A 13,963-nucleotide genomic window follows, 5' to 3' on the forward strand; every position below is an offset into this window, starting at 1 on the left:
GCCCCACACGTGGTGAACAGCCAGTGAACTGTGACACAAAAGGAGAGGCAGTCAGTCGCTTACCCTGGATCTCCCTCGTCCCTGGGCTGTCTCCAAAGTGTCTGTTCCATGGCTTGAGGCTATTCAAACTGTATAGTTTTGCAAAGAGCCTGCCATGTGCCAGACCCTGGGTCATGGACCATGGAAGAGATGAAAACTGAGAAAATTGAGATCAAGAGGGAGGCAACCAGCTACAATACAGTACAGCAAGAGAGAAGCCATAGAACTGGCTAGCTCCATGCTCTAAGTGTGGGAGTGACAACTGTGTTCAGGACCAACAGGCGCAGGCAGTGGTTGGGTACTCTTTTGGTCTCTCACTGTGTCTAGCATAGTGCTGAACAAATCTCAGAACCTCAGATGCTTAAGCTTAATACTGTGACAGCTTCTAACCTGTTCCCAAAGATCTGCACATCAAAGGACCCCGAAGCTCTGAGAGGCTACAATAGAAATGAAACAAAACAAAACAAAACCTGGACACTGTATTGGTCCTATGGCCCCACTCTTGGCTCTGAGACCCAGCAAGCAGGAATAAGAAGCCCCACATTCTCTGGACATGGCTTTATATGAGAGATGCTTTCTTGGCAACAGGCCCTCAATGGGGCAAACTGAAGCCTGCTCATATCAGTCTAGCTGGGTTTGGAAATGAGTGGCTTGCAGGTTTTTTTTTTTTTTTCAATTGATGGAGAAGAAGAAGAAGGAGGAGGAGGAGGAGGAGGAGAAGAAAAACGTCAATCTTTTCATGCATTTGTATGTGCATATGTGCATGTGTGAGTGTATATGCAGAGCCAGAGGGAAACCTCTAGTGTCCTCCTCAGGAGCACCATACACTACCTCCTTTGACATAGGGTCTCTCATCAGCTTGGAGCTTATAAGTTAGGTTGGACTGGCTGGTCAGTGGGCCCTAAGATCTTGTTTCTACCTATCCCCTGCTGGAATGACAAGGGCATGCCTGTCTTTTTTATAGCAGTTTTTAGAGGTTGAATTCAGGTTCCTCTGCATAAGGCAAGCAGTTTACTGACTGAGCCATCTCGAGTCACAAAGTTGTCAAACTTTCTTCCTTTTCCCAGGCCCCTGTGAATGGTCTGCCCTTGTCTAGTGTCCTTATGTAGCTTTCTAGGGACATCACAGGAACACAACTCAAGCCTTACCTGCCTCCTCATCTTCCACTATTGGGACATTTCCTTTCAAACGTCCTCTCTTTTAGCCAGGCTGGACCTTGGGGATTTGTCAGATCTCTTGGCCTCAAATCTAACATTCTTTATAACTCATAAAAGCTTTAAGAACTGCATTCTTGATAAATAAGCTTCTACTTAAAATAAATCTCATTTTCAGATGGCCCAAATTATTTCTCCTTCTAAAGAGGGATTGAGTCAAATTCTGTGCACAAAAAATGATGGAAAATTAATTTGAGTGCATGTAACACCGCCACTAAAACATTCAAGAGAAAAAAAATTGAAGACTTTGAACTAATTTGATGATGAAAATGTAAGAACGTAATTTGACAGTCAGAGGGAGGTCACCTTGGCAGGGCTGAGAAACTGAATTCTCAGCCAGTCTTGATTTACTTTTGTGATGGGAGCCAGGCCTTAAGGTCTGATGGGATTCCGGCACATACACATCTAAATGGAAAGAAAGGTTGACTTCCAGGTGGATTCTCAATGTCACTTCAAGGTTTAGGAAGTAAGGTGCATATTGACTGATGGCTAGCTTTCTGATCAAATCTATTAATTCAAAGGACTAACACTTTATGGAAGGTTCTGTTTGTTTGTTTGCTTGTCTTTCTGAGACAGGGTCTTGTTGATAACTCAAACTGGCACACAAAAAAGCAATTGTTCTGCCCAGTGCTAAGAGAATAAGCCTGCTTCACCATGGCCTACTTACAAAAGGTATTTTTGCAGAATTTGTTTGGCCAGTTGTCCCTTTACCTGTTCCAAAGCCAGAATTACACATTTGGGGGAGTGTGGGGGAAAGACTAAAGATGGCTTTGGCATCTTCAAGACACCTGGCTTTGGGGGAATCTTCATTGACCATGGAAAGCCAGAAGAGCTGGAGGCCCATTCTGTAGACAGCCTGTATCCACAGCAAACAAAAGCCCTCCCCCTGGCAGCAGGACATAACATCTGCACCTTGCTTGAGCATCTAACCTTGATGCTAAAACCCTTTTAATTTCAGCCTTTGTTAGCTACAGGATTGAACAGTTCTGGGATAGTCCCAGAGAAGTTGGCCATCTACTTCTTTGCCAGCTGGAATGTCTGATGAGGTAGAAAGAGGTCTATAGGCTCTAGATTCAGGTGGGCCACAGTTCCTCATTCTGAACTTTGTTCCCGACTAGTTGTAAGACCCGAGTTAGATCAAAGCAACTTAGGTGAGGACCAAGACCCCATATGAGATCACGTAGCTGACTATGTGGGTCATAGTAAGTCTATGGCGGTACAGTGACCAAACATTCATTCAAAGTCAAATACATACCAAGTCTGAGATATTTCTGGCACTGCTTACTAGTGGTGCATCCTGACTTCTCTCTAGTCTTAATTTTACACACACACACTCACACACACACACTCCCCACAATGCCAATCAGCGCTGCACTCACAGCTCACTCTCGGGACTATTGTCTGTTGGCGAGGTACAGCATCTTTACTACACATACAAGATTTCCTCCTCTTCTAAAGTTAATTATCATAAACAAAGACCTTTAATAGTTTTCTGCCGGCATTCTTCAGCATGTAAATACGAAATGGATATATCCTAGGACTCTGTTGTATTTAGACAAACACATCTCTCTCTCATTGGTATGCAAATTTGCTTTTTTCCTTTGTGACTTGTAATTGGTAAATGTATATGTACATCAAAAAATTGGTTTGAAATAGGTTTCTTTGTGACTTATCAGTAAATGCTTGATATTTCACACCATATCTATATGTATATGCCTGAGGTCATGTTACAAGTTCTCAGGCTAAAGGGACAAAGTTTAAGGGCAAAGTTTAACCTGGGTTAGGTTTTATGACCTATCTGAGATTCGCCTTTTCTAATCTCAACAAATGGGGATCCTACTACTTATTGCTCAGAGTTCCTATGAAGACTAAAAGATTGCAAGACAAGTGTGTGGCATAGCACGTAACACTAGACAGACATGAAGACAGTTTAAAACACGTGGCACTTTTACGTGGTTCCTCACCGTGGGGCTCTCACACCCTGTCCTCAGGATTTATGCCCCTGTTTCATGAGGCAGAGACTCCGCGCTATTCCTCAACGGAGGCTTCAATATTTCCCCAAACTCAGTGGACGTATATGAGTCTCAGGTGGTTTCCATACACAGAATTTTGGTTTTATTTTCAGCAATTTCTGATGGAAAGGTCCAGAGAGGAAACCATTTCTAAAGTGGATTCCATGGAAATGGAGGATTTGCCATCCCAGGTCAGACTCGTGATTCATCCAGTCAGAATTCTACTGCTCCCAGCAGCCTTTGGAATATGGTAGTGGTCCCTGTTCTTGCAGACAGCCCTGACCCCTGTAAATCTGCCTAACTCTGCTTGGAGTCGATTTATGTTTCCCACCACCACCACCACCTCTTGGGACATGGACTTTCTGAGTTTACTGCCTATTGTGCACGGCCTATCTTGCTCCTCTCTGTCTGGGTTTGCCTCATTCAGGTTTCATAGCCCTGATTCCCTTTATTCTTTCTGAGCATCGTATAGACATTCTCAAATGTTCCACTAGGGTGAGGCATTCAGTGGTTCCTAAGCCACTCGATGACCAAGGCTTGGGGGATTTAGTCCATCCTATTTGAGGTCAAGAGGCAATCCTGATATAAAAACATAGCTAATGGACTTAGACACTCAGCTGGATGTGTGTATTAGTCCAGTCTATCTCTTGTGAGCTGGTCAGCCCTGGAGAAGGAACCACAGTTGGGAATTTTTCCCTGACCTAGGAGTCCCCTGGTAGTAATCAACTTTCTGTCCTGGAGACTTCCAGCCTTTTAAAATTGCTCCTACGCTGGTCCCTGCCTCCCTGTGTCTTTCTAAAGAGAAGAATTTGCTTGTTAAGGTGGGTTCCCTAGAATGGAACTGTGTGTACTTGTGACGTCATATAAGGGGACGATTGCTATTTTGTATTTCAAATGTTCCCCAGGAAGGGGCTTGCTTGGAACAAGCTCTAATTATCTTCACATGCTTGCCAGAATGAGTACTGCTGCTCTCACTCTGGTGATATGAACTGCTGTGAGCCCGGTGTGCCCCTCAGGACAACAAGGGATGGCACAGCAGGTTAGGCACGATTTCTAGGCCAAGATTGGTGAGAATCACAAGGACAGGCAGAGAGGACCAGTCCAGCAGGGTTACTAGAGTAGAAGGCACTGGCATGGCCTTGTATAATCTAAGGAGACTGCTTCAACACCTAAGGGGCAAGGGAATTGGTCACAGTGACTTCGGGGAACAGATATAAGGCCAACTTTGACCCTTAGGCAGAAGGTAATTATTTCCCTTGGTGTTCGTACATGTGAGATGCAAACTTTAGCTACCTGAGATGCAGGTCCACCCACAAAAGGGTCAAAGTACCCTTTCAGTATGCATTATGCATGTAACACGGTGCATGCCCTCTCAGTGTATATTGTGCATGTAACACGGTGCACACTCTCTCGGTGTGTCCTGTGCATGTAACATGGTGCATGCTCTCTCTGTGTACTGTGCATGTAACACAGTGCACACTCTCTGAGTGTGTATTGTGCATGTAACATGGTGCACGATCTCTCAGTTTGTACTGTGCATGTAACATGGTGCACATACTCTTAGTGTGTAGTGTGTACTGTGCATGTAACATGGTGCAGACTCCCTCAGGGAGTTAGGCACTCTGCTTTCATACACAAACTCAATGCCTTTGAATTTGTGGAAACTTTGTAAACTAAAGTATTCCCTTTAAGAATCAGGAAATTTTCCAGGCTGTGTGTATACACCTTTAATCCCAGCACTTGGGAGGCAGAGGCAGGCAGATCCCTGTGATCCAGGCAAGCTTGGTCTACAGAGTAAGTTCCAGAAGAGCCAGGGCTACACAGAGAAAACCTGTCTTGAACTCCCAACCAAAAACAACAACAACAACAACAACAACAACAACAACAAAAACAAAAACACCAACCAACAAACAGAACAAACAAACAAACAAACAAGAGTCAGGAAATTCAAGTTCAGAGACGCTAAGGTTGGCCTATCAGTAAGTAGATAATCAGTGGAGACAGGAACCCAGGGCAGTTCTCCTATGCCAACTTTGAGGATCAAAAAGGAGCTGGGGGCAGGGACTGGGCAATGGGTCAGTCAGTAAAGTGTTTGCCACACAAGCTGGAAGGCATGTGTTTGATCCTCAGGACCCATTTAAAAAGCCAGACTATCCAAGTGCTGCCGGGTATCAGGTGGGGGTGGGGGGGACCACAAGCGGATATTTGGGGCTCATTGGCTCAACAGCCTAGCATGTTTATCTTGTTGTTACACATACTCAACGAGTTCCAGGTTCAACGGGCATGGTGACATGCTCTTATAGTTCTAGTGCTGGGGAAGGAGGGACAGGGGACAGCTTGGATTCTCACAGGCCATTCGGCCAAACCTAAAAATTTTGATCCCCACGACCTTGTGAGAGACTTTGCCAAAAAAAAAAAAAAAAGTAGAAGGCACCCGAGGAAATAAAACCCAAGGTTAACTTCTGGTCTGACACATATGTGTACCCACATACACATGTGGGGCACATGTGAGTGTGTACACACGAGCCAGGAATCCTATCTCCCAGTACCTGCAATGAGAACATTTCCAAGCACTACAATGCTTTCTTCTCAGCTGCTGAGCCTGAGCTGCGTTTCAGGCCAGACCCATTAAAGGACAGGTGAGACCTAGTCAGGGGATCACTGTGACTGGACTGTCCATCCTGGAAGGATGGCCCGGGTGCCTTAGGGAATCAAGGTATGTCAAAAAGGAAATCTACTAACTGGGCTAATTAGTTATAGGGCAGAAGAACAAAAGGAGAAAGCCTCCACCACATGCAACCGGCCACAACTCTAGTGTCTGCAGAGAGGATTAAGGTCCCAGTGAGATCCCAAGGGAGGCAGGCTGAAGCTGAGATGCCAGTCTGAGGCTCCCCATATTTCCTCCCCTAAGAATTTATATTGGTTCCCAAAGCTCTGGGAAGCTTTAAGGGGATCAAATGTCCCCTGGGGAAGAGCTATGATGAGGTCAAAGGAGGTAGAAAGCTCACCTCTTCCTTCTCTTAAAAATAATAATAATAAAAAAAATCTGTCTTTTATTAAAGTCTTTTATGGGGGAAAAAGAGCCCATATTTATCTTGTTGTTACACATACTACACACTGGCAACATAGTTTAGTACTCATTCACATTTAGAGTGCACAAAGAACTCACAAACGTGAAAATACTGATTGGTTATAGACAGCCAAGTAAAGAGAAATCCATTAAGCGCTGGGTTTCATTTTAAGTGTATTGCAGAGCCCTTCAAGAAGAAACAAATCAATTAGTAATATGCAGCACAATGTTTAAAAGATAGGCTAGACAGTGATTGCTCTGGCTTTATTGCTATTGCTAAGCCATCTCATCTGCTCAATTCAGTGCAAAGAAATAAAGCGTGATACAAAGGAAAATAAGTTCCCAGCTATCTCTGCGAGTCACAGCAACGAGGATGTGCCTCTGGTTCAAGGCCTGTGTGTGTCCTACCTGAGAGAAGCACTCACCATCTCACATGGCCCATTTGTACCCATTTTGATTGGGATCCGTGGAATTGAATTTTAGCCATAACCATTGACTGAGCTCAACTCCACAGGACCTGTGTACAATGGATTATTTTCACGGCCTCCTGCATCCCATTAAATAAAGATCAGATCAAAATCTGATTAATCGCCAATGTATACGGCACAATTCCTTATGGAAAGTAGGGGAAATGACCTTTGCTTTCCTAGTCACAGTAAAATCTACTTGTTCCCTAGTTAGGTTAAAATGGAAACAATGTATATACTTTTAAACATCCCTGGGTTAAAACAACTCTACTGCCTGTCTCAACTCTTGACAACAACTGCCAAAGAGCAACCATGGAAACATAGAACTAGACCCTTGGCATCTTCCTATATATTATTAGAGAAATAGCTTTGTTTTTTGTTTTTTGACTCCTGACTTATTCATCTGTTCAGCAGCAAACCCTAAAAAGAAAAGTCCACTCGACCAAGTAGCTATTTGGGAGTCAAACTCATTTCCTATTTAGTGGCACAACAAGAGATTATGCAACAATGATAAAAAAACGTTAAGCCTTTTAATTTTAAAATAAATCCCGAAGGAAAACACACAAATCAAGTGTATACACACTTGATGAGTTATTATAAAGCAAATATTACCATCCAGTTCAAGGATGATAAGCCATGGCCAGTGACTTCATGGCCTCCCCAGTCTCTACTTCCTTCCTCTTACAAGGGATCAGATCCTGGATTATATTATAATCACTTCTTTGAAGTTCTCAATGGTTTCACCCCCAAGTGTGCACTGTCCAGAGAGAACGTTCTCTAGCATCCTCCACTACCTCTGTTTTTGTGACACTGAAGATGAGCCCCGGCTTTGCATATGTCAGACAGGCACTCATCAGTGATTATATTCCTAGCTCCCTAGCCCACTCTTTTTTTTTTTTTTTTTTTTTTTGGAAGGTTTCACTAAATTGTCCAGGTTGGCTTTGAATCTGTGGTTACTCCTGATGCTGCTTCTCAAGTTGCTGGGTGACAGGCCTGGATGTATATGTATATGTATATGTATATGTATATGTATATGTATATGTATACACCCACACATGTATATATGTATGCATGTACATATATATATATATATACATATATATATATATATATATATGTAGAAAGCTCTCTCATGTGTGTGTGTGTATAAGTATGTTTCTTTAAATCTATAGGATTTTCCTTTAACTTTTCTTTTGCTTGATTTTATCTTTTGAGGAATAGAGATCATTTAATTTAGGGCTTTTTTGCAGAGTCTAAATTTTGTGGTGCATTCTCGTGTTCCCATCAGCACAGTGGTCTGTCTCAGAAGCTTGCCAGCCACATCTCTTTGCTTAACTCTGGCTGATACCCTTTCATTAGGTTCCAAATGCCTGATCACTGCTCTGTCTCTTTTAATATTGGTTTAGAAGCATTTACTAAGAAACTGCAAACCAGTGTTGTCTTAATTATATCTCTGTCTCACTGACTATTTGGAGTATATCTGTGATGAGTTGCTGTTCTTTATGTGCAACACGGCTACTCAGAGATAGGACGGGAGTAAGAAAGGCAGTGTTATTCAATTCTTTCTCCTTGTTTCTGACTTTCAAGATATGGAGTTGCTTTTATATTATCAGAAGTTGCCCGATTAAATATTTGCATATCATTATGGATCTATGAATTTAAATATTTTTTTGAGGTTTAATTAATCATAATCAGTACCCTTTGGAAGCTCAAATCTCATATCTTTGGTCAGTGGTAGTGGCTGGAGTCCTGTTATATGACCCTAGAAGATACTTTTAGTTTCCTTGTGTTAGATATAAACATGGAAAGCTCATGAAGACAAAATGGGCATAGACAAAGACTTTCTTAGAAGAACTCCAATATCTCAAGAAATAATGTCAAGGACTGACAAATGGGATTATATGGAATTAAAATATTTATGCTTAGCAAAGAGCCTATACCATGAAAGAACAATATCTGCTCCCTATGTTTTTGACAAAGGATTGCTATCCAAAGTACATAAAACAACAACAACAACAACAACTACCTCAAAAAATAAAACTACCCCATCACAGCAATCCAAATAACCATCAATACACGAGCGAATGAAATGAATAAATATTTCTTAACACACTAAATGTAAATGGCCAAGAAACATGAAAGATATTTAACATTCTCAGCCATCGTGGAAATGCAAGTGAAAACTCCAGTGCCATTCCACCTCACTCTAGTCAGAATGGCTATCAAAGAAGACAGTGATAAGTGGTGGTGACAAAGGTGTGGACAAAGGAAGCTCAGACACCTCTCCTGAGACCGTAGATTAGCTCAGCCACTATGAAAATGGGTATAAAGGCTCCTCACAACACAGAAAATAGATCTACTGTAAGACTCAGTGATACCATTCCTGGGGATATACTCAAAGGACTTTAAGTCAACACACCAGAGATCCCCTCACATCCGTGCAATACTAGTCACAACAGCTAAGGTGTCCATCAACAGAAGAATCAATGAGAGAGATGTGACATAGTGTAGAAGAATGCAATTAGACTCATCTCCATCGTCCTTCACAAAAGTTAGCTCCAAATAAACCAAAGAGGTCAACGTGAAATCTGAATCAGCTAGAATAAATCACGTAGGCAGTACCCTATGTGATTGTAAGTATAGGAATGGACTTCCTGAACAGGACTCCATTTGCCCAGGAATTAAGGTCAACAACTGATAAACGGGACTTCCTAAAGCTAAAACCCTTCTGAAAGGCTAAGGAAACAATCAATGGTGTGAAGAGGAAGTCTTTGGAGCGGGAGAAAAAAATCTTTGTCATCTCTATATTACAGAATAATATCTAGAATATAGAAAAAACTCAAAAAAACAAAGAGTCAAGGAAATAAACAACCCAAATACAAAAATGAGCCATAGATCTGAACAGAGAGTTCTCAAAAGAAGAAATAAGTACCTCAGAAAGTGCTCATCATCCTTACCCACTAGGGCAAGGCAAGTTTAAACAATCTCACTCTAGCCAGAATGGCTAAGGTCAAGAAAAACAAGTAACAAATTCTGGCAAGGATTTGGGGCAAAGGGAACTGTCACTCATGGTTGGTGGGCTAATATCCAGAGTGGCTGTGCCGGTTAGCAATCCCACCAAGATATATCTTAGCCATGTGGCTAGTGAGGTCATGAGTCTTAGAGGAAAACCTATTACTACCACTTCCCTAAACCCATGTCATTTCTAACAGTTCTTATAACATCCTTACATCCACAGATAGACGTAGTTCTCACTCCTCACCGTGGAAGCTTCTATTCTCAGTAGAAGAAAGCCATCACACAAATCCACAGCTAGTCAAAATAAGAACACCTGACTGCGAAGTGCTGAGCCCAGTGTAATACATCTACAACATGGCTCCTACCCAACGCTCAGAGAGCATGGAGGAAGAGGAGGTGCCAAGGCTGTAAGAGCTAGGGAGCCAGAAAGGCTACTGTGAGACTGCACCTTCCAGCTACGGCAGGAGAGCTGCATCCTTAAAATCTCAACATGGCTGCTTAAGACCCGAGCAACTCCTGAAGCTGTTGGCATTTCAGCAGAGATGGGAGACATCTCACGGTGGCTACCCCAAGATAAGAAAAGGAGAATTAGTATTGCCCTGGAATTTAGCTCCTGATTGGATGTCTAATACCAAGTGTCCCCCTTCTACAAACATATACAAGCAGGCATCACTGAATGGGCAAAACGTACTGTATTTATGCATATGCTTGTTTATACACATTTATAATAACAATGATGAGGAAGGGGCAGCCATGAGTTTTGGCAAGGGAGTGGAATGAGGCAGACATGAGAAATAGGATGGGGGTGGTGGTGCTGAAATTATGTTTGAATTAAAAGCACTACCAACCGTAGTATATTATCTTCACAATGGTGTTTTAGTCAGCCATCAAGATGGAATGGAATGTCATTGGCTGGATGCAACAGGAGATCACCATGTTAACTCAAATATGGCAAACCCAGAAAAACAAATGTTTTCTCTCATTTGTGGATCCCAGATTTTATACAGACATATAAAACTATTAATGCACATATGTAACATGAGAGCAAAGAGCCTGCACGGAGAAAGGATAGCAGCAGGGGGAGGCAAGGTGAAGGAGAAAGGGGAGGTTATGAGATGTGTACAAATATGGTCAAAACATGCTAGCCATGAAAGAAACTATTTACCAAACTCTATACTATGTACAACAAGTATACACCAATATAGAACATTAAAAAAAAAACCTTACTATATGGTGCAACAAAATTTTCTTATCCTGTCCTGGAAACAGACATTTTCCTATAAGCCACAATTTCCTTTAGTGATAAAAGATACCTTAGGCACCAAATCTTAGTGTTAGGGCAGCTCATTGCTACTGGACTAGTGGCTGTCTCTTGGTTTGTCTAGTGGGGAACACACATGGTCATATATGTGCATCAGTATGAATACCTCCAGATGACTCAGGCATGCATACACTGCCTGAGCTCATGTGGAATTTTTCCATAACCTCTCCCTATTACATCTGTATATTTTTCTTCACATTGAGAATCATGTTCCTCAATAATATGGTAATGGATTTAGAATATCCTGTAATTATTAATTTATCTTACTCACTGATGAATGATATTTATCTTATTGTTACCATCATTATTATAAACACTAGAGCTGCTTGAAGGTATTATTTCTTTTTTTTTTTGCTTTTGTCTCACCATTTCTCATAGTTAAGAGATTAACTTATTTGTGTGTATTTGTGTGTGCACATACACAGACACACACACACACAGACACACAGACACACACACACACACACACACACACACACACACACACACACACACACACGAAAACACGTATGTGAGTACAGGTACCCACAGAGGCCAGTAGAGGGCATAAGATCACCTGGAGCGGGAATTCCAGGTGGTTGTGAGCTGCCTAACATGGATGTAGGGAAACAGACCCCAGTTCAAGTGCTCTGAACTCCTAAAGCATCTCTTCAGACCTCTGGTAGGTTTTATGCATCTCCCTGCGCTGGCCAGAAGGTTTTTAAACACAGCACTCTTTCCTTTTAGCCCTTCTTCAGTCTCCCTTTTGTAGGTGCTTAATTAATTTAATGTGCATATTCTTCCTCATTTTGAATTTTTTCAGTTATTTTTATTGTCTGAATCTCAGGTTTAAGTTGATTTTGTAGAAATAGGAAAGAGGGAAGCGCTGGGGAAGGGGAAGAAGGCAGAGAAGAAAATTAACTTTTTTTTGATATTGATACTCTTGCCCCATAGGTCTTAACAATATACTGCTTTATTTTCTTATGATATAACACACTAGTATTTTTGAAAGCTAACAATCTAATTTCCCCTTTAGGTGGCCAAAGGTTTTTTTTCTTCTTCTTCTTCTTTAAAGCCCATCAATTTCACAAGAATTACCAGAATTCACAAGTATTGCCCAGCCTGGATTGGTCGGTCTCCTTACATCTACAGCGCACCTCTTTAATAAGCAGTTTTGATAGAGGCGGTCGGTCTGTCTAGGAACTTTGGGGCTTTTCATACACAGTGCGTCGCCCCTCTGGCTTTCTTCTCTCAGGGTTGGTGGGACCTCTAGTCGGCTGTCTCTGCCTGTTTGTGGTGCTCCTTAGTTTCCTGGTTTTTCAGAAGCCATTGTTCAGCTTTCTAATTTTGAGCAAGGAATGAAATGTCTTATTCACTCTTCATTCCATTTTAGTGTTTCACTTCTGAAACCGCATCTTAACCTGTTTCCCTGGGTTTAACACCTGATTCCTGAGCCCTTCTTAAGACGGTCTGTTCACATGTCATTGTCTCAGATCTTGTATTATTGACTAAGTATCTTGGCTCCTTTGGAAACGGAACCATACAGTTGTGACAGCCCAGTAGAGGGTCTTTCCTCTGCTCTCTTTGCGTTTCTCCCCTTCAGGTGGAATCCTGGAACTTCTTTCTATGTATTTTATACTTTCCCAAGCCATCAGGGTCAGGGGCGTCTCCGGCTTCCCAGAGCCCCGCCTTATAATGATGTGCTATGCAAGAACACGCGGCTGCTCTCTGGGGTTTCCACTTTGGCCACACCTACTCAGAGTTCTCCCACTTTTGACTATCATCCTTGGATTCGATATTTATTTCACCCTCACAAGTTTCTTCTCATCATGGACGCTATCCTGGGAGGTGGAGGCGTGGGGGCCGTGCTACAAGGGCTCCTTCAGACTTTTCCTTGCGCCCCAGAACTCATACCCCACGGCAGGCACCTTAAACCTGGCACCTTCCTCAGCTCAGGGTGACTCTCAGCTCAGCCTTCTGTCATTTCCTCTCCTGTCTTTTGTATCCATGCTACCACACAGATGTGGGGCAATGCTTTGTCTGCAGTCACTCCTGTTTTGAGAATCTTGGGAGATAATTAATTTATCATTTTGTTGTCCAAAGGTTTTGGGGTCTAAGTTCTGTTTTTATGTAAGGATTTAGAAAGATTGAAAAGAAAACCAAACATCAAGTAAATTATGCGGTCCCTCACTGTCTTTCTCCCAGAGTCTTTGAAAAGAATAAAACCACAACAGCCCTTTGTGCTGGGAACAGCCCTGTAGTGAGTCTCTCTTGTCAGATCTCTTGCCTCCATCTTTGCCCTCTGGTAGCAGGCGTTCTAGCTGCCTCAGGGACCTCCGAGGACCATGGCCTTAAATCTGCCACCGTATCATGTTTTCCTTTTGTTGGATACTCCCCACTAAGTACAATTTAACCTCAACTTGGCAGTGCCACCTAGGTTTAATGAGTTGTTCAGGGTTATCTGACCTTTCACTAAATGGTCCCAGGTACACATATTTTATATGGAGTTGTTTTTCTCCCTCTCCCTCTCCCTCCCCTCCCCCTCTCCCTCCTCCTTCCCCCTCTCAACTTCAGTGTGTTCTCCTGTGTTCTGTTTTATTTTGTAGCAAATACCAAGGGTGTTAGAGGGAACCTCTACCTTTCACGGTTTAGACTGTAGGATCCCTGATTTTATCTCAGAATGTTGGAAATTATTTCCATTTTGGTTTTCATTGCTAGTGGGTAGTGGGAAATAGTGGAAGTCTAACCCCAGATAAGAGGGTGCTTCCACGGTTCTGAGGTGGTAGGGCTGGGAACGTCTTTTGGCCTTCAACCTTGCCTATTTAATTACAGTATATTTGAGT

General features: G+C 42.4%; 1 protein-coding gene across 3 annotated transcripts in view; it reads right to left on the reverse strand.

Annotated features, from left to right (window-relative positions):
* Positions 1–13,963, reverse strand: part of Alk (anaplastic lymphoma kinase) — a 735,715-nt gene that overhangs the window by 53,000 nt on the left and 668,752 nt on the right. For all 3 annotated transcript variants that reach the window (XR_001782029.2, XR_385265.4, NM_007439.2), the window contains exon 12: positions 1–28. This exon is cut by the window's left edge and continues 135 nt beyond it. Coding sequence is in view for 1 of the 3 variants with exons in the window: in NM_007439.2 (NP_031465.2) it covers positions 1–28 (28 nt within the window). In the remaining 2 variants the exon portion in view is untranslated. The remainder of the gene's footprint in view (positions 29–13,963) is intronic.

Source organism: Mus musculus, chromosome 17 (assembly GCF_000001635.26).
Source record: "Mus musculus strain C57BL/6J chromosome 17, GRCm38.p6 C57BL/6J".
Taxonomy (NCBI): domain Eukaryota; kingdom Metazoa; phylum Chordata; class Mammalia; order Rodentia; family Muridae; genus Mus; species Mus musculus.